This window comes from Erinaceus europaeus, chromosome X (genome assembly GCF_950295315.1).
Source record: "Erinaceus europaeus chromosome X, mEriEur2.1, whole genome shotgun sequence".
NCBI classification, from domain to species: Eukaryota; Metazoa; Chordata; class Mammalia; order Eulipotyphla; family Erinaceidae; genus Erinaceus; species Erinaceus europaeus.
In genome coordinates, this window is record NC_080185.1 from 76,769,065 (window position 1) to 76,796,961 (window position 27,897).

The 27,897-nt window shown below is 36.7% G+C and overlaps 1 protein-coding gene and 1 pseudogene across 1 annotated transcript in view; one reads left to right on the forward strand and one right to left on the reverse strand.

Moving 5' to 3' along the window:
* Window positions 1–27,897, forward strand: part of TEX11 (testis expressed 11) — a 358,449-nt gene that overhangs the window by 286,137 nt on the left and 44,415 nt on the right. The window contains exon 24 of the mRNA XM_060183291.1: window positions 27,420–27,569. Coding sequence (XP_060039274.1) covers window positions 27,420–27,569 — 150 coding nt within the window. The remainder of the gene's footprint in view (window positions 1–27,419; window positions 27,570–27,897) is intronic.
* On the reverse strand, window positions 18,160–18,429 carry LOC132535887 (nuclear cap-binding protein subunit 2-like; annotated as a pseudogene).

A 27,897-nucleotide genomic window follows, 5' to 3' on the forward strand; every position in this document is an offset into this window, starting at 1 on the left:
TTTCAATTCTGTTCCACTGGTCTGTGTGCCTATTTTTGTTCCAGTACCATGCTGTTTTGATGATGATGGCCTTATAATATAGTTTGTGATCTGGGAGTGTGATTCCTCCGTTTCTGTTTCTTTTCCTCAAGATGGTTTTGGCAATTCTAGGTGTTTTCTGGTTCCAGATAAATGAATGTAGTTTTCGTTCTATTTTCTTAAAGAAGTTTGGTGGAAGTTTGATGGGTATTGCATTAAATTTGTATATGGCTCTGGGGAGAATATTCATTTTGATGATATTTATTCTTCCTATCCATGAGCAGGGGATATCTTTACATTTCTAGGTATCAGTTTCTATTTGCTTGAGTAGCGACCAATACTTTTCAGTATACAAGTATTTCACTTCTTTGGTCAACTTTATTCCTAGGTATTTGATTGATTTTGCTGAAACAGTAAATGGGAGTGATTTCTGGATGTCTTCTTCTTCAGATTTAGTGTTTGCCTAAAGAAATGCCACTGATTTTTGTACATTGATTTTGTAGCCTGATACCTTGCTATATTGCCTAATAACTTCCAGTAGTTTTCTGCTGGATTCTTTAGGTTTTTCTATGTATACTATCATATCATCTGCAAAGAGTGACAGCTTGACTTCTTCCCTTCCAATCTGTATTCCTTTGATTTCTTTCTCTTGCCTGATTGCTATGGCAAGAACTTCCAATACTATGTTGAAGAGTAACGGTGACAGTGGACAGCCATGTCTAGTCCCCGATCTCTGGGGGAATGCTTTCAGCTTCTGTCCATTGAGTATGATGTTGGATGTAGGTTTGCTATATATAAACCCCACTTTCTTGAGGAATTTCCCATCTATTCCCATTTTTTGTAGAGTTTTGAGCATGAATGGGTGTTGGATCTTGTCAAAGGCTTTCTCTGCATCTATTGATATAATCATGTAGTTTCTGGCTTTGCTTTTATTGATGTGGTGAATGACACTGATTGACTTATGGATGTTGAACCAGCCTTGCATTCCTGGGATGAATCCTACTTGGTCATGATGAACAATCTTTTTGATGTGTTGCTGTATCTGGTTGGCCAAGATCTTGTTTAATATTTTGGCATCTATGTTCATCAGAGATATTGGTCTGTAGTTTTACTTTTTTGTTGTGTCTCTATCTGCTTTGGGTATCAGAGTGATGTTGGCTTCAAAGAAAGTGGAAGGGAGTGTCCCTGTTTCTTAGATCTTATGGAAAAGCTTTAGGATTATGGGTATTAACTGTTTCCTGAGGGTTTAGTAGAATCCGTTTGTGAAGCCATCTGGTCCAGGACTTTTGTTGTTGGGGAGATTCTTAATAACAGTTTCGATTTCTTTGTCTGTGATTGGTGCATTTAGGTTTTGTAGTTCTTCTGGTTCAGTTTTGGAAGGGCATATTCTTCTAGGAATAATTCCATTTCTTCCAGATTTTCTAGCTTGGTGGTATATAGTTCTTCATAGAAGTCTCGCATGACTTTCTGGATTTCTGTGGTGCAGTTGTGATATCTCCTCTATCATTTACAATTCTATGAATTTGAGTCTTCTCCCTTTTTTATTTAGTGGGTCTGGCTAGGGGTTTGTCAATCTTGTTTAATTTTTCAAAGAACCAACATTTGGCTTCATTGATCTTCTTTATGATTCTCTTATTTTCGATGTTGTTTATTTCTGCTCTAATTTTAGTGATTTCTGTCCTTCTGGTTGCTTTAGGGTTCCTTTGTTCCTCTTCCTCTAAGTCCTTAACGTGTGCAGTATGGTTGTTTATTTGGGTTTTTATTGTTGTTTAATATGTGATTGCATGGCTATGAGTTTCCCTCTCAGTACTACTTTAGCTGTGTGTCAAATATTTTGGTAACTTGTGTCTTCATTTTCATTTGTTTCCAGGAACATTTGTATTTCCTGCTTGAGTGTCTCTCTGACTCAGTGGTTCTTAAGCAGTATGTTGTTTAGTTTCCAGATTCTGTGACTTTTAATAATCTTCTGTTTGTTGTTAAATGTTAGTTTTACTTCACTGTGGTCTGAGAAGATACTTGGGATAATTTCATTGCTCTTGAATGATGCTGTCTTTGTGGCCTAACATGTGGTCTATCCTTGAGTATGTGTTGTGTGAATTTGAATAGAATGTGTTTTCCAATTGTTTGGGGTGAAGAGCTCTGAAAATGTCCAAGAGGTCTAGTCTGTCCACCTCTCATTTAATTCTCTTGTTTCTTTGTTGAATCTGTGTTTTGTTGATCTGTCTAAGTGTGAGAGTGGGGTGTTAAAGTCTCCCACTATTATTGTATTACTATTGATGTATTTTTGAAGTTCTTTGAGAAGGTGTTTGATGTATTTAGATGGTCCCTCATTGGGTGCATAGATGTTAATAATTGTTAAGTCTTCTTGGCTGATTGATCCTTTAATCATTATGTAATGACCTTGCCTATCTTTTATCACTTTATTTAATTTAAAATCTATTGTGTCAGAGATGAGAATGGCTGTTCCTGCCCTTTTTTGTGTTCCATTAGCCTGTAGGATAGTTTTCTATCCTTTCACTTTACGTCTGTGTTTATCTTGTTGGGTCAAGTGGGATTCTTGCAAGCAGCATATGGTTGGGTTATGTTTTCTGATCCCATCCTCCCACTCTGTGCCTTTTGATGGGTGAGTTTAAGCCATTGACATTTACTGATATTATGGATTTAATGTGTTGTAGTGCCATTGTTCAACACATTTTTATTTGATATGTTGCAAGTATTATAGCGATGTTCTTGTTTATAAGAAGTCTTTTAGAACCTCTTTCAGGGCTGGTTTGGTGATAGTTGTTTCCTTTAACTGTTGTTTGTCTGAGAAGGTTTTGATGATTCCATCTAGTTTGAATGAAAGTCTAGCAGGATATATTATCCTTGTTTGCAACCCTTTTTCATTCAGGGCTCGATAGATATCTTTCCATTCTCTTCTGGCCTTTAGAGTTCCGGTAGAGAAGTCTGCTAATAGTCTTATAGGTTTTCCCCTGTATGTGATTTTTTGTTTTTCTCTTGCAGCCTTTAGGATCCTTTCTTTATCCTTACTTCTTTTCATTGTGACTATGATGTGTCTTGGTGTCTTCAGGTCTGGGTTGATTCTGTTTGGGACTCTCTGGGCCTCTTGGATCTTAATGTCCTTTCTGTTATTCAGGTCTGGGAAGTTTTCTTCTATAATTTCCTCTAGAATGCTTGCTTCCCCTTCCTCTCTTTCTTCCTCTGGCAGGCCAATTATACAAATGTTACTTCTTTTGAGATCATCCCATATGTCTCTGTTGTTGTTTTCAGTGTCTCTCAATCTCTTTTTGAGCTCTTTCACCTCTTTCTTAGTTTTCTCGAGCTCATCCTCTGTCTGGCTAATTCTGTTTTCTGCTTCTGCTAGTCTGCTTTCCCTTCCCTTGGCTGTTTTCTTCATTACAGCTATTTCAGCTTTCAGTTCTTTAATTGCCTCAAGGTAGGTAGTATTTTCCTTGAGGGTCTCATCAGTTGTTTCCCTAATACTGCTATTCCTTTCCTCCAAAGTTGTTTTCATTTCTGTGATTAATAAATTTATTATTGCTTGCATGCTTTTCTTATCTATGGTTACTTCTGGCTGATTTGTAGTTTCTTCTCGGCTCTTGTCTTCATTCATTGTATTAGCAGTTTTATTTGCTCTTGATCTACCCATTTTTAATGTGTTTTTTATTTTTATGTTCTGTTGTTCCTCATTTGCTTTGTTTTTATGTACGAGCCACACTATACTAAATACCTTTATGACAAATGCAATCACCACCCTCAGAAATTACAATAGTAACTAAAGCAATGACTGAATCAGTTTAACCAATACCAGTTAGTCCCACAATGTCTCCAGTTCAAGAAAAAATAGCAACCAAACCTAAATGAAAAAGAAAGAGAAAGGAAAAAAGAGATAGCAGGAATAGACAATTATGCAAATCTACTGACCTCTGTAGATTTTAGGGGTAGCAAGAGGGGAAGGGGAAGTAGAGCAGAGACACACACATAGAGAGTCTGCTCTGAGTCAGACTTCTTCCCTGAAACAGTTCACAAATGAATTCACAAAATAGTTCAGTGAATTCAGAAGTCAGAGGGAGGAGGAAGGGAGAAAGGAAGACAGGGGAAAAATAGAGAAAAGAAAAAATAAGGAAACAGAAAAAAAGCAGTGAAAGGAGAGTTTTATATATATATATATATATATATAAATATATATATATATATTTTTTTTTAATTGGCTTGGAGGTGGGAGAAGGGTGATAGTGTATAGAGGAGGTATGAAAAGTGAGACAAGTTTCTCTCACAGTGGGTGATAATTTTTGTCACCTAGCAATGGAAAGTATACTAAGAGTTAATTTTGTTCACCTGATTGGGGGAAGGGATATGCGTGTATATATAATAGTATTTGTAAAATAGAACAGAGTAAAAAGCCTAAGCAGTGGGTCTACAGCTTGGACAGCTCCCTGTTAGCCTATGTATATTTAGTCTAGACTACTGATTGAGAAAGAAAACACAATATAAAACAAATGTGAAAAAAGAAAAAAAAACTTTCTAGCAGTATTTCCCAGGCTGGGTGAGACTTTCTTGATTAGCTAATTGTCACTTGAATGGGTCTAAGTCCCTTACTCAGAGGAACAACAGAAATAGCCTAGAAATTTGGAAGCAGGGTTTAATGGCACCCTGGTGGGCCAGGAATCTTGGTAAAGAAAGGAGCTCCACAAGGATCCTGCTAGCAGCTGCGCCCTAACCCCATCTGGTTATGGGTAGAGGGAGGGCTGAGAGAAATAATCACGAAATTTCCTTTCTTTTTGCTCTAATTTTTAACCCAAATTGAATTATAATCACCTCCCTGGTCTACCTTTAGGATGCCTCCTTGCTTGTCCCGCTGAAGGCCAGGATTTCAAGGCTTTCTAGCAGTTGATGTCAGAGCCCACGGGTGCTGCTACATTCCAGTCACCATCTTGGCTCTGCCTCCTTTTATTTCCTTTTTAACAAGCTTATGTGTTTCAGTTCCTTATATTGCACACATTAGCAAAACCATTGGTAGTTGTCTTTCAGAGACATGCAGGTCATTTGGTGATAGGTATAAACTATAGCAGTAAGAGTCATTTTTTTAAATTTTTATTTAAGAAAGGATTAGTGAACAAAAACATAAGGTAGGAGGGGTACAACTCCACACAATTCCCACCACCCAATCCCCATAACCCACCCCCTCCCATGGTAGCTTTCCCATTCTCTAGCCCTCTGGGAGCATGGACCCAGGGTCATTGAGGGTTGCAGAAGGTAGAAGGTCTGGCTTCTGTAATTGCTTCCCCGCTGAACATGGGCGTTGACTGGTCGGTCCATACTCCCAGTCTGCCTCTCTCTTTCCCTAGTAAGGTGTGTCTCTGGGGAAGCTGAGCTCCAGGACACATTGGTGGGGTGTTCAATCCAGGGAAGCCTAGCCAGCATCCTGGTGGCATCTGGAACCTGGTGATTGAAAAGAGAGTTAACATATGAAGCCAAACAATTTGTTGAGCAATCATGGATCCCAAGCTTGGAATAGTGGAAAGGAAGTGTTAGGGAGGTACTCACTGCAAACTCTAGTGTACTTCTGCTTTCAGGTATATATTTTGCAGTAGTTTATGGGTACGTGTGAACATAAGCTCTCTCTCACAGAAACTGGTGTATATCTAGGTTATGGGACTTTGTTAGAAAGTGAACTACCTGAGGTGAAATTAGAGTGTACTATAAAAGGAAAGGTCTCACCCGAATAATGAAGCTGAAGGGTTGTCATTCCACACGTGAAGTCTCTGGATACAGTCTGAGGTGAAGCATGTTGAGGTGGCAATCGCTGCTTTGGTTAGGTTGTGATCGGCGGATGCAATATTATTTGGTTTGGATTGGGAGATGCATACGGGAAAGTGGGCCCTATCCAAGGGTTCCAGGACTGGGGGAAGTAGGGGCTCTATAGTGAAGATGTGAGGTTCCTGCTGTCTTAGGGTTCAAGAAGACAATCGATAGTTAATATTATCATCACATTATTTGTTAGTTGGGTTAACTTTGAAAAGTCCCTTTGTTATGGTTTGCTGTACAGTACCCAGTATCTTGTATATAGCTGTGCTATTGGATGCTTCTAATCTACTTGGTCTAGGCTTTTGAGAGAGTCCGCATATCAAATACAGAGCCTATATATTAAAAAGATTCAGTTTGTCTTTTGAGAAACGATGAGACATACAATTGATTTCCCCTTCTCATATTAATTAACTACTGATTTATATGTCTACATTTTGCTAGGAGTGTACATAAACACCATTCCCACCACCAAAGGACTGTGACCCATCCCTCCCACCCACTCCCACCCCCCACTGGCCCAGGAAGCTACATGTCTACCCCTCATCACTGGGTTTTTACTTTGGTGCCCTACTTACAATTTGATCAGGTCCTGCTTTTAGTTTCCCTTTCAGATCTTCTTAGTCAGCTTCTGTTGATGAGTGGGATCATCCCATACTCATCTTTATCTTTCTGACTTAGTTCACTTAACATAATTCCTTCTAGCTCTGTCCAAGATGGGTCAGAGAAGGTGGGTTCATTGTTCTTGATAGCTGCATAGTATTCCATTGTGTATATATACCACAGCTTTCTCAGCCACTCATCTGTTGTTGGGCACCTGGGTTGCTTCCAGGTTTTAGCTATTATGAATTGTGCTGCTATGAACATAGGAGTACACACCTCTTTTTGGTTGGGTGTTATGGAGTCCTTGGGGTATAACCCCAGGAGAGGGATTACTGGGTCATATGGAAGGTCCATGTCTAGCCTTCTGAGAGTTTTCCAGACTGCTCTCCACAGAGGCTGTACCAATTTACATTCCCACCAGCAATGTAAAAGGGTTCCTCTGTCCCCACATCCTCTCCAGCATTTGTTGCTGCTGTCCTTTTTGATGTATGCCATTCTTACAGGAGTGAGGTGGTATCTTAGTGTTGTCTTAATTTGCATTTCTCTGACAATCAGTGACCTAGAGCAGTTTTTCATATGTTTGTCAGCCTTTTGGATCTCCTCTGTGGTGAATGTTTTGTTCATTTCCTCTGCCCATTTTTGGATGGGGTCATTGGCTTTTTTGCGGCTAAGTTGCTGAGCTCTTTATATATTTTGGTGATTAGTTTCTTGTCTGATGTCTGGCATGTGAAGATCTTCTCCCATTCTGTGAGGGGTCTTTCTGTTTGTTTAATAGTTTCTTTGGATGTGCAGAAGCTTTTCAATTTGATGTAGTCCCATTGGTTTGTTTATACTTTAGTCTTCCTTGCAGTTGGGTTTGATTCATCAATGATGTCCTTGAGGAGTATGTGGGAAAGTGTTTTACCAATGTTTTCCTCTAAGTATTTGATTGTTTCTGGTCTGACATCTAGGTCTTTGATTCATTTGGAGTTGATTTTTGTTTCTGGTGAGATAAAGTGGTTCAATTTCATTCTTCTGGCTGTTTCAACCCAGTTTTCCCAGCACCATTTATTGAAGAGAGCCTCCTTTTTCCATTTAATCCTTTGGACCCCCTTATCAAAGATTAGATGCCCACAGGTGTTGGGATTTACTTCTGGGCTTTCAATTCTGTTCCACTGGTCTGTGTGCCTATTTTTGTTCCAGTTCCATGCTGTTTTGATGATGATGGCTTTATAATATAGTTTAAGGTCTGGGAGTGTGATGCCTCCATTTCTGTTTCTTTTCCTTAAGATGGTTTTGGCAATTCTAGGTGTTTTCAGGTTCCAGATAAATGATTGTAGTGTTTGTTCTATTCTCTTAATGAAGCTTGGTGTAACTTTGATGGGTATTGCATTAAATTTGTATATGGCTCTGGGGAGAATATTCATTTTGATGATATTTATTCTTCCAATCCATGAGCATGGGATATCTTTCCATTTCTTGGTATCAGTTTCTATCTCCTTGAGTAGCGACTCATAGTTTTCAGTATACAAGTCTTTCACTTCTTTGGTCAACTTTATTCCTAGGTATTTGATTGATTTTGCTGAAACAGTTAATGGGAGTGATTTCTGGATGTCTTCTTCTTCAGATTTAGTGTTTGCATAAAGAAATGCCACTGATTTTTGTACATTGATTTTGTAGCCTGATACCTTGCTATATTGCCTAATAACTTCCAGTAATTTTCTACTGGATTCTTTAGGTCTTTCTATGTATACTCTCATATCATCTGCAAATAGTGAGAGCTTGACTTCTTCCCTTCCAATCTGTATCCCTTTGATTTCTTTCTCTTGCCTGATTGCTATGGCAAGAACTTCCAATACTATGTTGAAGAGTAACGGTGACAGTGGACAGCCCTGCCTAGTCCCCGATCTGAGGGGGAATGCTTTCAGCTTCTGTCCATTGAGTATGATGTTGGCTGTAGGTTTGCTATATATAGACTCCACTATCTTGAGGAATTTCCCATCTATTCCCATTTTTTGTAGAGTTTTGAGCATGAATGGGTGTTGGATTTTGTCAAAGGCTTTCTCTGCATCTATTGAGATAATCATGTGGTTTTTGGCTTTGCTTTTATTGATGTGGTGAATGACATTGATTGACTTACGGATGTTGAACCCGCCTTGCATTCCTGGGATGAATCCCACTTGGTCATGATGAACAATCTTTTTGATGTGTTGCTGTATCCGGTTGGCCAAGATCTTGTTTAATATTTTGGCATCTATGTTCATCAGAGATATTGGTCTGTAGTTTTCCTTTTTTGTTCTGTCCCTATCAGCTTTTGGTATCAGGGTGATGTTGGCTTCATAAAAGGTGGAAGGGAGTTTTCCTGTTTCTTCAATCTTATGGAATAGCTTAAGAAGTATGGGTATTAACTGTTTCCTGAAAGTTTTGTAGAATTTGTTTGTGAAGCCATCTGGTCCAGGACTTTTGTTGTTGGGGAAGTAAGAGTTCTTAAACTCAAACATCAAATTAAATAACCTCAAGATACAATAAGAAGGATGATAAAAACAAACAAAAAAATTTAAAATTTTAGAGCAAAAGTGACATTTTTTACTTTTTTATTTCTTTATAAAATGGAAATATTGACAAGACCATAGGATAATAGGGGTACAGTTGCACACAATTCCCACCACCAGAACTCCTGTCCCTTGAAAGCTTTCCTATTCTTTATCCCTCTGGGAGCATTGGCCCCAGGATCATTATGGAATGCAGAAGGTAGAAGGTCTGGCTTCTGTAATTGCTTCTCCTCTGGTAATGGGCATTGGAAAGTCAATCCATACTCTTAGCCTTTCTCTCTCTTTCCCTTGTGGGTCAGGGCTCTGGAGAGATGGGGTTCCAGGGTACATTGGTGAGGTCATCTTTCTAGTGAAGTCAGGTTGGCATCGTGGTAGCACCTTTAACTTGGTGTCTGAAAAAGTATTACGATATAAAGCAGAACACATTGTTAAATAGTCAGGAACCTAAAGGCAAGAATATAGCAGATAAGATTTGGTGTCTCCATTGTGTTAAAAGCTAGTAGGTCTATTTTTGTTATATTCCAAAGGGCCCATGACCCAGCTAGATTTTGTCTAAGCCTGACAGCTAACATGCAGGTGTATCCAAAGGTACTATCTGGGGGAGATGATGTCAGAGTTGGAAATAGGACTAGAAAGCTGGATCAGGAAAGAGAGTAGCTCCCAAATATGGGAAAAGTATATAAATATTTCTCTCTCCCTCTCTCACCAATTTGATCTGGGGCCCATATTCATCCCAGAAGCCTGTAGAGGATGCTTGTAAATGTTTCACCATTTATCTAATTTTTTAATTATTAGGGAAATAGGGTTTTATAAGAAGGTATTGTCATATTTGTAAAATATTTTTATCTTTCCATGAATAAGTAGATTTGTAAATAAGATTGACAATAGCCCATATATATGAAAAAATGTTTTACGTCAGTTATCATTAGAGAAATACAAATTATAACCACATTGTCTCTCTTCCTCTCTCCCTCTCTATCTCCCCTTTCCATCTCTATTCTCTTTATTTAATAAATAAATAAATTATTATTTAAAAACTACATGGGGTGTTGGTGCACCCAGTTGTATGCACACACTACCATGTGCAAGGACCTGGGTTCAAGCCCCTGCTCCTGACCTGCAGGGGTAACATTTGATGACCAGTGAAGCAGGTCTGCAGGTCTCTCTCTCTCTCTCTCTCTCCTTCTCCTCTCAAATTCTCTCTTTCCTATCAATTAAAATAGAATAGCTGAACAAAAGAAAAAAAGAGGAAAATATGGCTACCAGGAGCGATGAATTTATAGTACAGGCACCAAGCTCCAGTGATAACATTGGTGGTAATACAAAAAATAAATAAATAAAAACACCAATTTGAGGGACTCAGTGGTGCTGCACTTGGTAGAGTGCACTTGTTAAGCATTCACAAGAACCTGTGTTCAAACTTCTGGTCCCCACCTGCAAGTGGAGGCTTCAAGAGAGGTGAAGCAGTGCTGCAGGTGTCCTTCTTTCACTCTCTCAATTTCTGTATGTGTCTATCAAAAACAAAGATAGATAAATGGCCACTGGGTGTGATGGATTTGTTTTGCAGGCAGCATGCCCCAACAGTAACACTGGTAGCAGGATTCATTCATTCATTCATTAATGAACCACACTGAGACAACACTTGTAAGAATACCTACATTGGTAAAACAGGAAACGATAAATGTTAGTGATGAAATGTAGTTTTTAAAAAAATAGCTCTGTTACACTGTTAGTGGGAATAGAAACTGGTGTAGCCCTTATGGAAAGCAGTATCATGAATCATAAACTAAAGTAAAAATAACTTCTGATCCAACAATTCCCCTCTTAGGCCTATAGCCAAAAGACATGAAAACACTAATTTGAATGGACCTATGCACTCCTGTGTTCCTAGCTTCACTGTTCACAATAGCCAAGCAGTGGAAGCAACCTAAATGCCCACTAATAGGTGATTGGATAAAGAAGCGATGGACTTGTACTCAGTAGAATGCCACTCTGCAATTTAAAAAAGACAATATCATATCCTTTGGGATAAAATAAGTGAAACTGGAAGTGATTATGTTTAGTGAAGAAAGAATGTGAAAGATAACTACTGGGTGGTTTCACTCATATGCAGAATAAAGATAATTAAAATCCATAAATTTATGAAGGAAAGAAGGAAAAGCCAAACTTTCCTTAGACTTTCTGAGAACTATGGTGGTTATTGATGAAGGGCTGGGACACAGAACTTCATTGGTGGGTGTGGTCGGAAACTAAAGCTCTGTGATCGTATAAACCTTTAAAATGTTATTCAAATTATATTAAATTAAAAATAAAATATTAGAAATTTAAGTTTTATTGGAATTTAAAGAAAATATATATTTTTGTCTATTAAAAAGTTGAAACAGGGTTTCTTTATCATAGGAAACTTTACCATCTAATTTATTAGCTTCTTTTTAATGCAGAATATTAAATCACTACTCTGCTGTTTATAATGTTTTAATAGTTTTTTGTTTTTTTTTTAGATTCTGGGGACTAAACCCAGAGTCCTGTGCACAGAAGTCATGTGCTTTTCTGTTGAGCACCTTCCTAGCTCCAGATCAACTAATTAATTAATAGAATGAATCATATTATATTCATACAATGAAATTAAGCCTTTTTTCACATGACATATATGTCTTGGGATTCACATATTCAAATCTATAATTTCAGCTACAATTGGAGAGTAAACAAACAAATTCGTGCCAGAGTGATGTTCTCATTTACAGCAGGCATGAAATTGTTAATTAATTTGAACTCAAAATGGACAACCTGAAGAATAAGCAGGTTGTTTAGAAAAATTAATCTGACTTGTTAAATTTTTAGATTTCTTGTTATATTTTTGAATTGGATATTTCCAATTCAGTAATGACTAAAATTAAGAGTCCAGTATGTAATACACATAAATCATTAAATTACCAGCTGCAAATAAATAAATTAAGAGAAATTGCAAAGCTGATGAATCATAAGGTGCTCGGGGGGAATTGGAAACCGCCAACCTTTTAAAAATGTATTACAAACAAAAATTAATTAAAAACTGTATAAGCAGTGACTGAGATCTTAGTGCAATGGGAATTGGATTTAAAAAAAGAATTTACCCTGCCTTGTCATTATCTTAATGACCTAAGGAGAGTAGCTTACCAGATTAATTCTGTGAAAGTTTTATTAAATTTCTAGGAGCTACTATGTATTACAAAAACATAAAGGAATATATGACTAACTCCATCCTTAAGAAATTTACAGTGGGGAATGGGTATCCAGCAGAGCTACAATACGTGGTACCATAATGAGGACCCTGATTTAAGCCCCTGGTCCCTACCTGCAGGGGGGAAGCTTCACAAACAGCATAGCAGGCTATAGGTGTCTTTCTTTTATCTCTCCCTCTCTCTATTCTTTTGGATAGCCATATTACTTGTTTCTCTACATCCTCTACTCAAGTGTAACACCCCACTCTCAGATATTTCCTGACCTCACCCTTTCTAAAATAACAACCCTTATCATTATCTACCCCTTAACCTATATTTTTCTTTATAATGCACACCTCTGCTTAATATTGCTATTGATTATCTCCCTAGCTAGAATCTGAACTTCATGCAGGCAAAGACTGTGGAGGTTGGGGGCTTGATCCCAGGTCCTTGTGCACTGTAACATATGCAATAAACTGGGTGTACAACCACCCAGCCCCAGTGATTGAATTTCCTAAAACTATTTATTTTGTAATGTGAGTAGTTTATTTTTTTATTTAAGAAAGGATAAATTAACAAAACCATAGGGTAGGAGGGGTACAACTCCACACAATTCCCACCACCCAATCTCCATATCCCATCCCCTCCCCTGATAGCTTTCCCATTCTCTATCCCTCTGGGAGCATGGACCCAGGGTCTTCCATCTAAGTACTAACTATGTCTGTCCCTGTGTAGCTTCAAGATGAAACAAAACTGGGCACATCAGGGTGGTATATTTGTAGACAAGATTTTTATCTCAAAACTATGAAGATGAAGAAAACTCTTAAGTTATTTTTATAAATAATTGCAAGGAACAATTTCAGCTACTATAATTTGGTATTGGCATGAAGTATTTATGAAGTGTCATTGTCAAGTGTTCTACTGGCTTTGGCCAGCAAACCACACCTCATGAGAGTTTTTGAACAAAATCCATCTTGGTCTTCTATCAGCAGAAAGGTAGTTCAGCAGGCAAAGTTGAGGGTTGTCTATGTTTTAACATATCACATATTTATGTATGGTCTTTTTACCCCACAGGTATAAAGGTGGTTCTAATATATCCAAATATAGTAGGTAAAAGCTACTATTTAACAATTTTGTGTTGGAATTAGAAATATTTTTATTTGTTCAGTTCTATACACACAAACTAATATTAAATTCTTATCCTTTCAACAGGCAGTCTTTGCTTGGTTCTTCCACTGTCTTCATAACTAGTAAGCAGTCATGGCTTCATTTAGGTCCAAATAGTAGTTCTCAGTATACAAGAAATTTTCATAGTTGTAGTTTTGTTGTGCAGAGGGTGGGGGGTTTGTTTGTTTGTCTGTTTTGAGATTAGCTAAGAGAAAGGGCAGTTTGAACTGTCTCTCACATTAAACAGTCACAAAACTTCAGTGGGGAGGAGAACTTGAATTTGAGTTTTTTGTTTGTTTGTTTGTTTTACCATTTTCTTCATGTTTTGCTGAAGGCCAGGCCTTGACTGTGTACTTGTACAGTGGCTACAACTGCTCCATCCACCAGGTCTCTTCATGCAGGGCAAATCTTTTCTTGGCATGTAGATCCAGGTCTTGTAATTCTTACTCTTGTAGACTTTTCTGAGATGTTCTCTCTGAGTCTGGTTAATGATGATAAGCATACAGACGATGGATTTGCAAACAACTCAGATCTTGGAGAGATCAGTTGCTATGCCTCCTGTCAGTTTGGCAAAGTCTAGCTGGAACAACTCCACCATCAGGTCGTCCAACTGCTTTAGCAATTCTTCCTTCTTGCTATGAAGATCTTGGGCCTTACTTCTGGCCATGGTTACACAAAACAACAACACTTGCTTCAAGGGAAGAGCTAGGAATTTTCCCCAGTGAAAAATCAAACAATTATTTGTATATACCCAAGTGTCTCTGATAGAAGTTTCTCCTATAAAAATCTTCACTTTGCGCAGCAGTATTTCATTGAATTAACTTTCACATGTCATATATGTATTCCCTAATAGTGCAAAGTGTTTTTGTTTTGTTTTGTTTTGTTTTTTGTCATAACCAGGACTTCACTGTTATGAGTCAACTTTTTCAGACACAAAGATAAAGACAGAAATGCAGGTTGCAACCATAACACTGAATCTTTTCCAATGGCGGGGGGGGGGGGGGGCATCCTTGAAACTAGGTCATGAGCATGGCAAAGCAAGCTCACAATCCAAGAGAACTATTTTATCAACCTCAAAATAAAAATTTTAATTACAACCATTGGGATTTTTATCACAAGCTGGTAGAGTTACTGTGGAGAGGTAATAGGGGTCACAAACTTAGGGGAAAAGAAAAAAATATATATATATATATTCCTTCAGTCTAAGTACTTAAGGTTTCAGATTGGTAACCAGATTGAACAGTGGGCTTAAATTGTTAATATATTTCTAATTAATGACTATTTTGTTGAAATACTAAATCACCTATAATCTTAGACCCAGGAGACCAGAAGCAACTGGTTGTGTCACTATATAAGATACAGCTATATGTAACTAATATTAAATGACATAAATTATGGTGAGGTATTATATGATACAGCACATCCTAACCCTGGGATTTTCAGAGTAAACCAAATTCCCAAGTAACTTGGTTACAATAATAACTATCTATTGCCTTCTTAAACTCTAAGACAGCAGGGAACTTCCTCATTCTTTATAAAACCCGTATTTCTCCCAGTCCTGGAGCCTCTGCGGTGTGACTCATTTTCCTGCATGCTTCTCTTCATCCATTCCATTTGATACTGCATCTGTTGAGCTCAACCAAATCGATGCAACCAGTACCACCTTGACATGTTTCACTTCGGATTGTGTCCAGAGACACCAGGTGTAGAATGTCAACCCTTTAGCAAAGACACTATTATGCCTGAGGCTCCAAAGTCCCAGGTTCAATCCCCAAACCACCATGAAACCATGAATCAGAGCTGAGCAATACTCTGGTTAAAAAAAAAAAAAAAAGAATCTCAACAAATTTCAAAAGATTGAAATCACAAAAGTATGTTGTATGAATGAAGTCAAAGCTAGAAACCAATTATATATATATATACATTCAATGAAAATTCTGGGGTATATTAAGCCTAACAAAAGTGAGAATATGACATAAAAGCTTGTGAGCAACAACTATATATATTTTTAAAGTATATAGTTTTGCTTGTCAAAAGAAGAGATCCAGAGGGCCAACAAGTACATGAAACAAGGTGCTCAAAGTCACTGATCATCAGAGAAATGCAAATAAAGACAGCAATGAGATAACACTTTATACTTGTAAGAATGTCATACATTAGAAAGGGCTATAATGAAGCCAGATTTTCCACCTTCTGCGCTCCATAAAGAATTTTGGTACATCTCTTAGAGAGATAAATAGGGAAACTTCCAATGGAGGGGATGGGACATGGAAATTTGGTGGTGGGAACTGTGTGGAATGATACCCCTTGTATCTTATAATCTTGTTAATCATGATTAAATTACTAGTTAAAATTTTAAAAAGAAAGTACTTTAACAACAAATGTAGGAGATGATGTGGGGAAAGGGGGAATCTTCTGCACTGCTGTGAAAGTGTAAGTTGGTCCAACATTTGTAGAAACAGTCTGTAGATTTCTCAGAACATTAGAAATAGACCTATCCCATGATCCAGCAATTTGTCTCCTGGGGATTTATCCAATGGAAACAAAAGCACCTACTGGAACATATGTATGTATTCATATGTTCATAGCAGCAAAATTTATAATAGCCAAAACCTGGAAAGAGACCAGATGTCCAGCAACAGATAAACGGTTAAAAAAAAAAAAGCTATGGTATTTATGCACTATAGAATATTATTCAGCTGTTAATAGTGATGAGGCCATCACCTTTGAGAATATAAATATATGAATATATATATATGTAGAATCTAACTTTACTATCATTTATTGAAGAAATATTGATTTTCAAGATTCATATATTTTTTGTAAGTTGGTCCAACTTTATTGAAATCTGTTACAGAAGATACAATTTAAATTGGAACCACTTCTGTGGTTTTAAGGCTTGGAGAAATTTGAGTTATGCTCTACTGAAAAAGAATATAAACCACATAAATTCAAACTAAATTGTAAAAAAAATTAAAATTGAGTATATCATTAAATTGAATTAAACGTTTGCAATTTCCTATACTTAGGAGTTCTTTTAAAAATTCAAATAACCAGTCTGAATTTAATGTGAAGACCTATATTTAATCTAAAACCAAAGATATTCACACAGATACTAGAACCTTAACTTTCACAGACTATCAGAAGTTAGGAGATGTTCTTTTGCAATTGAAAAAAATTAAATCAAGAGAAATTAGCCTTGCACTTTAAATGAACTATCATTTCATATATAGTATTAGAAAAATAACCTCTTAATTTACAAATTAAAAATAAATTTAAGTTAAGCACAGGTGGCGCAAAGTACAAGGACCCGGCATAAGGATCCCAGTTTGAGCCCCCAGCTCCCCACCTGCAGGGGAGTCGCTCCACAAGTAGTGAAGCAGGTCTGCAGGTGTCTATCTCTCTCTCACCCACTCTGTCTTCCCCTCCTCCCTCCATTTCTCTCTGTCCTATCCAAGAATGACAACGACATCAATGACAACAACAATAACAATAAAACAATAAGAGCAACAAAAGGGATTGAATAAATAAATAAATACTAACAAAATAAATTTAGCTATGACTCCCCTTCTCTGTAGATACCACCAGTTAACTATCAAGGATCAGAAGCATAGTTATCACCATTAGTGAGAAAATAAAGTCTCCAGTATATATATATATATATATATATATATATATATATATATATATCAACAAAAATGCTTTTGATTTTTTTTAGCAATATCCAGGGTTTTTTTTAATCTACCCTGTTCCCAAGATAATTCAAGACACAAAAAGAAAAAATCTGATGGCCCTCTAGCAAGCTCCATCATGGCAAGATACTGTTTTTAACTCCACTATTTTGAGACTCTTCTTCTATACAAATTAAGAGATATAAGGTTCTCCATATTGTTCACCCCTTGTTTGTTGTTGTTGTTGTTTCTAGCTTTAGGTATATCTTTTATAAGTTGCTTAGTAAAAAAAAAAAAAAACTCTTAAGAGTTTGTGTTTAATTTCCTGATAAAGTATGGAAGCAGGTGGTGTCCCCTGAAACTAATTATGGCTTACTTTTGCAGCAACTATGTAGAAAGTTCATTTGACTCCTAAATTGCCCTTTTAGATTTAAAACTCAACATAGATAATCAATTTGACTGTTACACAGATGTTCCAGATTTAGAGGAAAACTCTTATATATTAATCTATCTCATGTGAACTTATAAAAAAGCAGTAGTTTGAGTCCCAAATATAAACCATGAATCTACCACTTAAGACTAAAACATGGCAAACTAAAAATATTCTTCCAGTCTTCCTAAAATAAATATGTTTTCACACATAGATTAATCTATGTTATAGAATAAGTCTGTTGTCAAGGAATACAATTTTTGATCTGGTAACAGAAATTCACTCTGGTAACCTGACACAATCCAATACATTCTTTAGATTCTGTCCTTTTAATAATTTATAGAGAAAAACTTCTGGCTCAGTAGAGGTACTAATCAAAGTTTGATAAAAATGTGCAGACCTCGCATGTGGCTCGAAGCACTAAGACTGGCGTAAGGATCCCAGTTTGGTTCGAGCCCCCGGCTCCCCGCCTGCAGTGGAGTCACTTCACAGGTGGTGAAGCAGCTCTGCAGATGTCTATCTTTCCCTCCCCCACTCTATCTTCCCCTCCTCTCTCCATTTCTTTCTGTTCTATCCAGCAACAGCAACAATAATAACTACAACAACAATGAAAAACAGCAAGGGCAACAAAAGAGAAAATAAATATTTAAAAAATGTGCAGAGCTGTGGAGCTTGGGTAATTCATGTCAACAAATCCAACAGACAAAAGAGAAGCTTTCATGATGAGGCTTTCATCACTCACTGATTTTGGGCTGGGCTAGTTTTCCATAGCCTCCTCTCCCTGCATCATAGTCTTGTTGATACTCATCTCATAACTGGCCCCCAGATCGCCCACACCCATACTGCCTGCCCTCCTCAAAGCCTGCATTCCAATCTGTAATAATGATCCAGTTATACAGGCGAGTTCCATTTATGTACTGCATAGCATTTTCTGCATCTGCACTTAAGTAGTATTCCACAAAGCAGAATCCACAGGCTGTTTTGTTGACTTTATCCAGACCCATACTGATTTTTATATCACCACTTTTGCTGAGTTCATAGATTTGTTCTTCAGTTGCGTAAAATAAATAAATAAATAAAAATAAAACCAACTCAGTACCCAACTATATGTCTCATACAACTTGTTACTTTCTCACTGGAAAATTGATAGTTTCGAGCACCTGTATTTTAGAAGGCGAGTAGCTAAAACTCCATTGTGTTGAAGGAAAGAGTGAAGGAGGTCAGAGTACTGCTTCCTAAACAAAGGAACTTGAGGCATTGGCACTAAAATTTCAGATAAAGACAAGACTTTTGTCCACTGAATGTAGGAGGCACCGAATTCTCTAAGACTCTGGTGGAACTTTGATAAGGGAAAATCCCATATGATCACAAGACTGAGTGTTAGGAGTACTCTTAAACATTGACAATTGGGGCAGATGTAGCATTGCAGGCAAATCTCCTTCCCCCAACCCCGTCTCTCTCCATACCATCAGAGCAGCTCAGCACATCAAGGCTTGGCTGTGTGAGTTGGGATCCAAAAAGGGAAAATGCTTGGACGTTGAGGATAACTAGGCCTCTAGGGCATTGGAAAGCTCATATGAAGAGTGGAGATAGTTCCATTTGACTCTCCAAAACATGAAACTGTGGCTAAACAGGTTAAAACCCCTCCTCACTTCAGTGGAGCTCCAGGTAAATTGATCTCCAGAGTAATCTAGCAGATACCTTCAGCTGAGTATGCCTAGAAGAAAGACCTAGAACCATAATTACTGAGATCACACAGATAATAGATTTGATCATAAAGGAAGAGGAAACTGTGAGGGCTTTCTTACCTAGGCTGATAATCTCCAACATGGAGAAATAATTGGAGGAAATCTCCAACAGACTTACCACCCTGCCTCTACACTGCCAAGTTAAAAAAAAAAAAATCAAACCAAGCCGTGGTGCTTCCTACCAGAAAAAAAATAATAATAGCTCCAAAAGTTTGAATCTAGTGACAGAAACAGAATGAGAAGGAAAATACTTTAATGACATGGAAATGAAAAGTCTAACAGGAGAAGAATTGAAATAGCTTAAGAATAAAATTAAATACATAAAATGTACACTAAAACAGAATGAAACATTAGTGAAGCAAGAAAAGGAAATGTACATGTGTGCCAAACAGGGGGCAGCTGCCTTTCTGAGTCTCACTTTGTTTTTTCCTCCAGTGTTATCACTGGGGCTCAGTGCCTGCTCTATGAATATATATGTGGAAATGCAAGAGCAGAGGGACTTTTTCACAAAAAAAGAGAAAAATCTATAAAAACTTTCAAGCAGAGATGCTGGTGTGAAAAAAGGGAATAAAGTAAACTTCTCCCAAGGAATACATAAAAAAACAGGATGGGTCTTGTAGAAAGAATGAGTTAAATTAAAGATAAAATTCCAGTAACAACTATTGAAGAGCTTTAAAAGAGGAAACATCTGAATACTACCAGAAGAAAAGAGAGGGAAAAGGGGAAAAGGGTCCATTCGAATAAATGCTTATTCAATAGTACCCTAGAAGGTGATAGTGGGTAGAGAGTTAGACTTGAATGCATGAAGTTTTAAACTGAATCCTTGACAGAGTGGTTTTCTCTCACACATATACCCTGGTAAACAAATAAATATTTGAAACTAGCTTTAAAAATTAAAAAAAGAAATAATAGCTGGGAATTTCCTAAGCTAGTGAGTTAAACATAAAAGGTGAGAAAACTGATGGAATACCCAATTGTTTTTAATTTTTAAACTTTATTTTATTTCATATGACAGAGAGAAATTGGGAAGGAGATGATGATGATAGATGATAGATAGATAGATAGATAGATAGATAGATAGATAGATAGATAGATAGAGGACACCTGCAGCATTGCTTCATTGCTCCTGAAACTTCCCCCCTGGAGGGGTACCAGGGATTTGAACCAGGGACCTTGTGAATGATAACATGGGCACTCAATTGGGTGTACCACACCACCCAGCCCTAAGAACACCCAGATTTTTAATTTTTAAATATTATTAGTGATTTAATATTGATTTAGAAATTTACAAGACAACAGAGGTTGGTTCCCACTGCCTACACCTCTTGGGGTGGGGCTCTGAAGCAGTGAGGTTCCAAGACATATTGATGAGGTTATCTGCCCAGAGAGGACAGGATGGAATCATGATATCATCTGCAACTTGGTGGCTGAAAGGCTGCAAGATACAAAGCAGGACAAAATTATTAATGAAGAGGGGGGGAAAGTAGGAGTAGAGCAGATGACAATAAGGAGGGATCTTACAATGGAAAGAATCTAAGAAGTCTATTCTAGGCATGTTCCTAGGGGCCCACAACTATCGCAGTTTTTGCTTGCGTTTGATAGCTAACATGGAGTTGGACAAAAATATTGTCAGAGAAGATGGTGTCAAGAGTAGAAAAAAGTGCTAGAAAGTTGGATTAGAGCAGAGAGTAGCTCCCATTCTTGAATAAAATTAACTATTTACCACATCCACCTGACCCATGGTCCATATATATATATATTTACATGTAGTATAAGAGCCTGTGTAAATCACTCAGTCCCTATTGATCTGAGCTCTCAGTTCATGGCCATAGCTGGGAACATTTCAGGCTGCATTCATTTCAGGACCTGAAGCAGTGCAATATGACCCAGTCTCTCTTTGGACACTGGGGCAGTCCCTACCACTGCTGCTTTATGGTGAGGGCAAGGTCTTGGGAAGGCCAGCAAGAAGGCTTATGATCACATTCCTGATGGAAGTGAACAATGTTAGTGTAGAAAGGCATCCATTAGAGGTCTAGACACATCACACTTGTGTGGGAATCCAAGGATTTCCTGAGTAGTGCCCCAGATGATGGGGTAATAAAAACACCCAGATTTCTAAGTGTAAAGAGACATACTCTAAGGTCCATTATTGTCAAATTATCAAAAGCCAGTAAATTGATAGGGAAAATACATAACATACAAATATGTCCCATAAAAGCCATCCTAATATTTCTCAGCATAAACCCTTAAGACTCAAGTTACATATTTGCAATTTTAAAAGATAAAATTCTAGCCGGGAGCCGGACGGTGGCACAGCGGGTGAAGGGCACATGGCACAAAGCACGTGGACAGGCATCAGGATCCCGGTTCCAGGCCCTGGCTCCCCACCTGCAGGGAAGTCGCTTCACAAGCGGTGAAGCAGCTCTGCAGGTGTCTGTCTTTCTCTCCCCATCTTTGTCTTCCCCTCCTCTCTCGATTTCTCTCTGTCCTATCCAACAACAATGACAGAAATAACAACAACAACAATGACGACGACGATAAACAAGGGCAACAAAAGGAAAAATTTTTTTAAATTTCTAGCCAAGAATATTGGCAAAATTATTATTCAAATAAGACTTCCCCAGCTAAACAAAAGCTAATGCAGTTTGCTACCACTGCAAGAAATACTGACAAAAGATTTTTTTACAGAAAGAGATAAAGTAAAAGAACATGAGTTCTCAACATTGTGATAAAATTGTAAAAGAACGTAAGTTCTCAACATTGTGATAAAATTTTGCAGATTAGAAATATAATCAAGAGTTTTAAAATCAACAACAACAAAACATCAAAGAGGCTGAAGACTAAAGCAGTATATGCATAGTTTAAACATATAGTAGACATATGCAGCTAATACCAGCACAAAATGGGTATCTTTGATCCAGAAAGACTGATATAATCCTCATTTCAACCACAAGGCAAATAAATCTGAAGTAGAGACACTTAGAATTTTTTAAAATGAAGAAATTGAGAGATTAAACAAGGAAAGCCATCTAAATGAAGAAGCAGATACTCAAGAAAGAAGAAACACCCAAAATGTACAACAACCAGAAAACAAAGGATAGAATGGCAGTTATTAAGCCCTATATATCAGTAATAATTCTAAATAGGAATAATCTCAATTCATCAATCAAGACATGAAATGACTATATAGATAAAAAAAAAGAACCCACCTAAAAAAAAGAACCCACCTATACCATGGATATAAGGAATTCATATAAGATCGAATGATAAATAGACTCATTGTGGAAAGCTGGAGTAATAATCTGTAAGCCACGAACACAAATAAAAAGTCAGAAACTGTTACAGTCATAGCTATAAACTAAACTTTCACCTGAAAAATAGTAGATATAGATGGGTACTATATACTATATAGATGAATCAATAGAACATTCACTAAGAAGATATAATTATCAGTGTCAGGCAGTGGTATACCAGTTGAGCATGCACATTACTATGTGCAAGAACCCAGGTTCAAGCCCAGAGCCTCCACCTACAGGGGAATAGCTTCATAAGCAGTGAAGCAGTGCTTCAGGTGTCTCTATCTCCTCCTCTCAGTTTCTCTGTCATATCAAATAAAAGGGGATTATTTAATGAATATATAACTGTCAGTAATATATATTCACAGCACAGATGCAACTCAATTTGTAAAAAATTTATTAAGAAACTCAAATCAGACAATAGATAATAACAATAACGTTAGGGTATTTCAGCATGCTACTAGCATGAAGGAGTAGATCATCTATACATAAAGCTAACAAGGGAGCAATGTTTTTTAAAATAATTGACCAAATGGACTTACTCAACTTCACATGGACAAATTTTAAGAATATCATATGTTGGGATGATACATACTTTTGACAATTATATGAAGATCAAACATCTTTTTTGAACACAATGGTACGAATATAGAAATGAACCAAATAAAGAAAATTGAGTGACTACCTCCCCAATAAAAGAAAACAAATTGGAAAAAGCTCAGATATATAGAGACAAAACACTATATTTCTGAACAATTCTTGCTCAATTAAAAATATCTGGAAACCAACAAAATTGTAAATATGACTTATCAGATGCTATGACATGCAGCAAAAACTGTATATCATAAGAGGGAAGTTCATAGATCATAGTAAATAATAGAAGTTCATAGTAAATGAAGACCTCCATCAATAAAAAAGAAAAGTATAAAATTAACCTCACATAAAGGAATTAGAAGTAGAAGAAAAAATGAAACTGAGAGTAAAAGGAAGAAAATAGTAAAATTATGGAAAAAGATGACAGAGGACCCTGTGGGGGTAGTGTTATGTGGAAAACTGGGAAAAGTTATGCATGTACAAACTACTATACTTTCTGGAAACTGTAGAACATTAATCCCCCAATAAAAAAGAAAGTAATAAAATTAAATCAGAAATAAATGAAATTTAAACCCCAAAGATTGATAAAACCACGATAAGAAGATTTTCTTCTTTGTAAGAAAGAGATAATCTTACTTAAAGGAACCTTAAGTGAAAGAAATGAAATTACAGAAGAGACTGCAGAAATGTAGAAGGTCTTGAAACTGCAATAAAATCTGCAAAAAAATTGGACAAGCTAAAGAAATGGAAAAATTCCTGGAATTGTACAGTCTTCTGAAATCGAACCAAAAAGAAATAGCTCAAACAGATAAATCACAATATTAAAAGTATCCTGAAAGGGGAAAAACAGGGCCAGATGGTTTCAGTAGCAATTCTACCAAAATTTAAAAGAGAGAGAGAGAAAGAGAGAGAGAGAGAGAGAGAGAGAGAGAGAGAGAGGGAGATTTCTATCCTCTCAAATTCTTCCAAATGACTGAAGAGGAGGGAACATTTCCAAATAAATTATTTAAATCTAACATTATTGTGACCCCCTCCAAAAAAAGCCAGAAAAGAACACTCAGAAATAAAAATTGGGACCTGATATCACTAATGAACATATAATAAAAAATTCTCAACAAAATTTTGGTGATTTGAATTCAGCAATACATTAAAAAAAAACTCATATATAATGCCCAAGAAGATTCATTCCAAGGGTGTAAGGATGGTTTAATATGTTCAGTTGATACATACATCACATAAAGTAAAGCTTTAAAAAAGTAGAATTGTATCAATAACTACAAAACACATTTGGCAAGATTCAACATACATTTTTTATTTTTAAAATTCTCAATAAATTGGTTATAGAAGGGATATAGCTCAGTATGATAAAGATGATATATGACAAATATAAAGCTAACATTTATTTCCAGTGGTGAAAAGCTAATCAGGAAAAAAATGATGTCTACACTCACCATTTCTCAACAAAGTATTAGGCTTGAACCTGGATCATACCCATGAAAAAGTAAGTGCACTATCCAAGTGAGCTTTCTTGCCATCCCAGTAATCATTTTGATAGTACAATGATACTGCTATTTTGGTGGTGAGAACACCAGATAATAAACACATATGTGAGCCTATAACCCTGAAATTTTATGGAATTATATAGCAATGAAATTTGTTCTAGAAACAAAAATAGTAGTCCCATGAAAAAGAGTATTTACATCACAATAACTTTAAGAAGAGAAATTAAAGACCTGTATATTAAAACTACAAGACTACCAGATTTTATAAAATAAGACACAAGAAGTAGAAAGATATTCTGTGCCCATGGATTGGAAGAATTAATATAATTAAAATGGTTATGTTGCCTTAAGTAATACATAGTTTCAATGCAATTCCTATCAAAGTCCCTATGGCATTCTTGATAGAAATAGAAAATTATCATAAAATGTATTTGAACTAAATTATCATAATTTAATAGTACAAAATTTTGAATAGTAAAAATTTCTGAGAAAAAGAACAAAAATGTAGATGTCATATTCTATGGCTTCAAGCTAGATTAAAAATGAATAGTGATAAAAAAACATGGTATTGGAATAAAAAAGATACATAGACCAATGAATCAATCCTATTTGAGACCCCAGATAAACATAAATATATATGGATATATATATATATGGACAAATAATTTATTCCTTAAATGGAATAAGCAAAATTTCAAAAAATAATCTTGAGTGACTGAAGAGATTTCTCAATGGTGAAATATATAGGACTTACATGTGTGTAGTGCCCAGGTTTGATCCTCAGTACTACCTACGCTTGAGTAGTGTCCCCTCTCCCTCTCTTCATCTCTCCCTCTCCCTATCTTCCTCTCTCCCCCTTCTCTCTCTCCTTGCCCCTTCTCTCTCCCCCCTCTCCCTCCCCCTCCACTCTCCCCAATAAATAGTGTTGGAAAAGAAGAAAAGGGAGCCAGGCAGTGACACACCTGGTTGAGCACACACAGTACAGTGCACAAGGTCTTAGGTTAAAGCCCCCAGTCTCCAACTGCAGAGGAAAAACTTCACAAGTGGTGAAGCAGTATTGCAGGTGTCTCTCTGTTTCTCTACACCTCTCTATCTTCCTTCCCAATGAATTTATCTGTGTTATCAAATACATTAAATAAAAATAATAAAATAAAAATGAATGGTGTTGGGAAAACTGGATAACCACATGCTGAAGAATGAACTAAACTATTTTATTAACACCATATGCAACGTTAACTCAAAATGGAAAAAATGATTTGAATATAAGACCTGAATCCATAAAACATAATTGAAAATATAGGTGATAAACTCTTCAACATCTGCCCTCGTGATTTCTTTGTGGACTCATCCTCAGCAGCAAGGCAAACAATAGCAAAAGTAAACACCTGCAATCTCATAGGCTTTAAAGGAGCCAGAAGTGGGTGCAGGCACACATAGTATGGGGTGCAGGACAGATTTTCAAGACAAAAACAACTTGAACTGGGAATCAGCAGCTGGCAGTCAGCAGCCAGTGCCATTTTGGTACAAACACACAGCAGAACACAGGTTCAGTCCAAGAAGGTGGGATGGGGAGGACCAAAAGAGGGGAGTCTTGGAGTTTTAGTTTGGATGAGGGTATTTTGCAGACATTCATCACACAGTGCTAGGAAATTGTACCCGTGTGTAGACAACTGTGCTGTAAACCATTAATTTCTCCAATAAAATGGGTGGGCGAGAAATAAAGGAAAAAAAAAGACACAGAGCAACTGAACAGATCAAAAAATAAAATCCAATCTTTTGGCTGCTAACAGAAAACTCATGTTAACTCCTAAGACAAACACAGGCTCAAAGAAAAAGGAATGAAGATAATGTTACAAGCAAATGGTAACCTAAAAAAGGCAAGTACATCCATGCTTATATCAGATAAGACAGATTTCTAGCTAGAGATGAGATAGAGATAACCATTATTTTATATTGTTACCAATTTATTTCTAAAATAGAAAATATCAACAAGACCGTAAGATAATTCCACACAATTTCCATCATCCGAGTTCCTTATCCCATCCTCTCCCTTGAAAGCTTTCCTATTCTTTATCCCTTTGGGAGCATGGATTCAGGGTCACTATGGGGTAAAAGTCCTATTTTGTAAACTAGTGATGTGCTTTCTCCCCAACTGCTATATCTCCAAATACTTGGAAGTTAAAGAACACACTCCTAAATAATCCACTGGACCAAAGAGGATTTTATTTTATTTTTACACAACTGTTTATTTTTATTTTTGTTTATTTGTTATTGGATATAAACAGAAAAATCAAGATGGGGGGGATAGAAAGGGGAAGAGACAGACACCTGCAGCCCTGCTTCACCACTTGTGAAGTTTCATCCGGGCAGGTGGGGACTAGGGGCTTGAATTTGGGTCCTTGAGCACTGTAATATATGTACTCATATACACATGTATTGCACCTTTATTGGTGTATATATATGCACCAAAATAAACAAGGTGTGCCACTGCCTGGCCCTCCTAAGAGGATTTTAAATGGAAAATCAGGTGTGGTTTGAATAAAATGAAAATGAAGAAAAAATATATATATATATATATAATTTGGAACTAAGCAGTGTTTAGACAAATATCTACATAACTCAATCCATCTGTTAAAAAATGATAGTTGTAATACTAGTGAATGCATTATGTGGTGCTGAAAGTATTATACTAGTGATTTTATAGATTTAAAATGTTAAGGAAAAAAAGATGCTGGAATAACCTTAAAACTGTAAGTAAAATTAGAAAACCTCCCCAGAAGAGAGTTTGGCTCAAGAGAGAGCAATGAAATGTAACCAGAGAATGCTGCCTCTTTTTTTTTTTGTCCCTTTCTAGGAAACTTCTCAAATGATCCATGTGAAACATTGCTTCTGCTGTACGAATTTGAAGTTAAAGCCAAAATGAACGATCCATCCCTGGACTCCTTCCTGGAATCAGTGTGGGAACTATCTCATTTAGAAAGCAAAACATTTGAAACAATTGCATGTAAGAGCTATATTTATGTTTTTGTACTAGTACTTATTTATATTGTACTATATTTTTTCTCTGTGTTCTCTCTTATCCTCAGGTGAGAAGCAACATTTCTTCCCAGTACTTTGTCCCTCTCTGATGGCGTTCTTGAACTATTTTTAAATTGCAATTAACTTAAAATCAATGAATATATTTATCTTTTTCTTTATATAGAGTATATCTTTTATTTATAAGAATATAATCTTCTTCAGGTCAGGAATAGTAATTATTTCTCTTTGTTACACTTATATATAATTCCTGAGGAAATCCATAGTTCCACATAGGTGTATTTTTATTCTGTGTA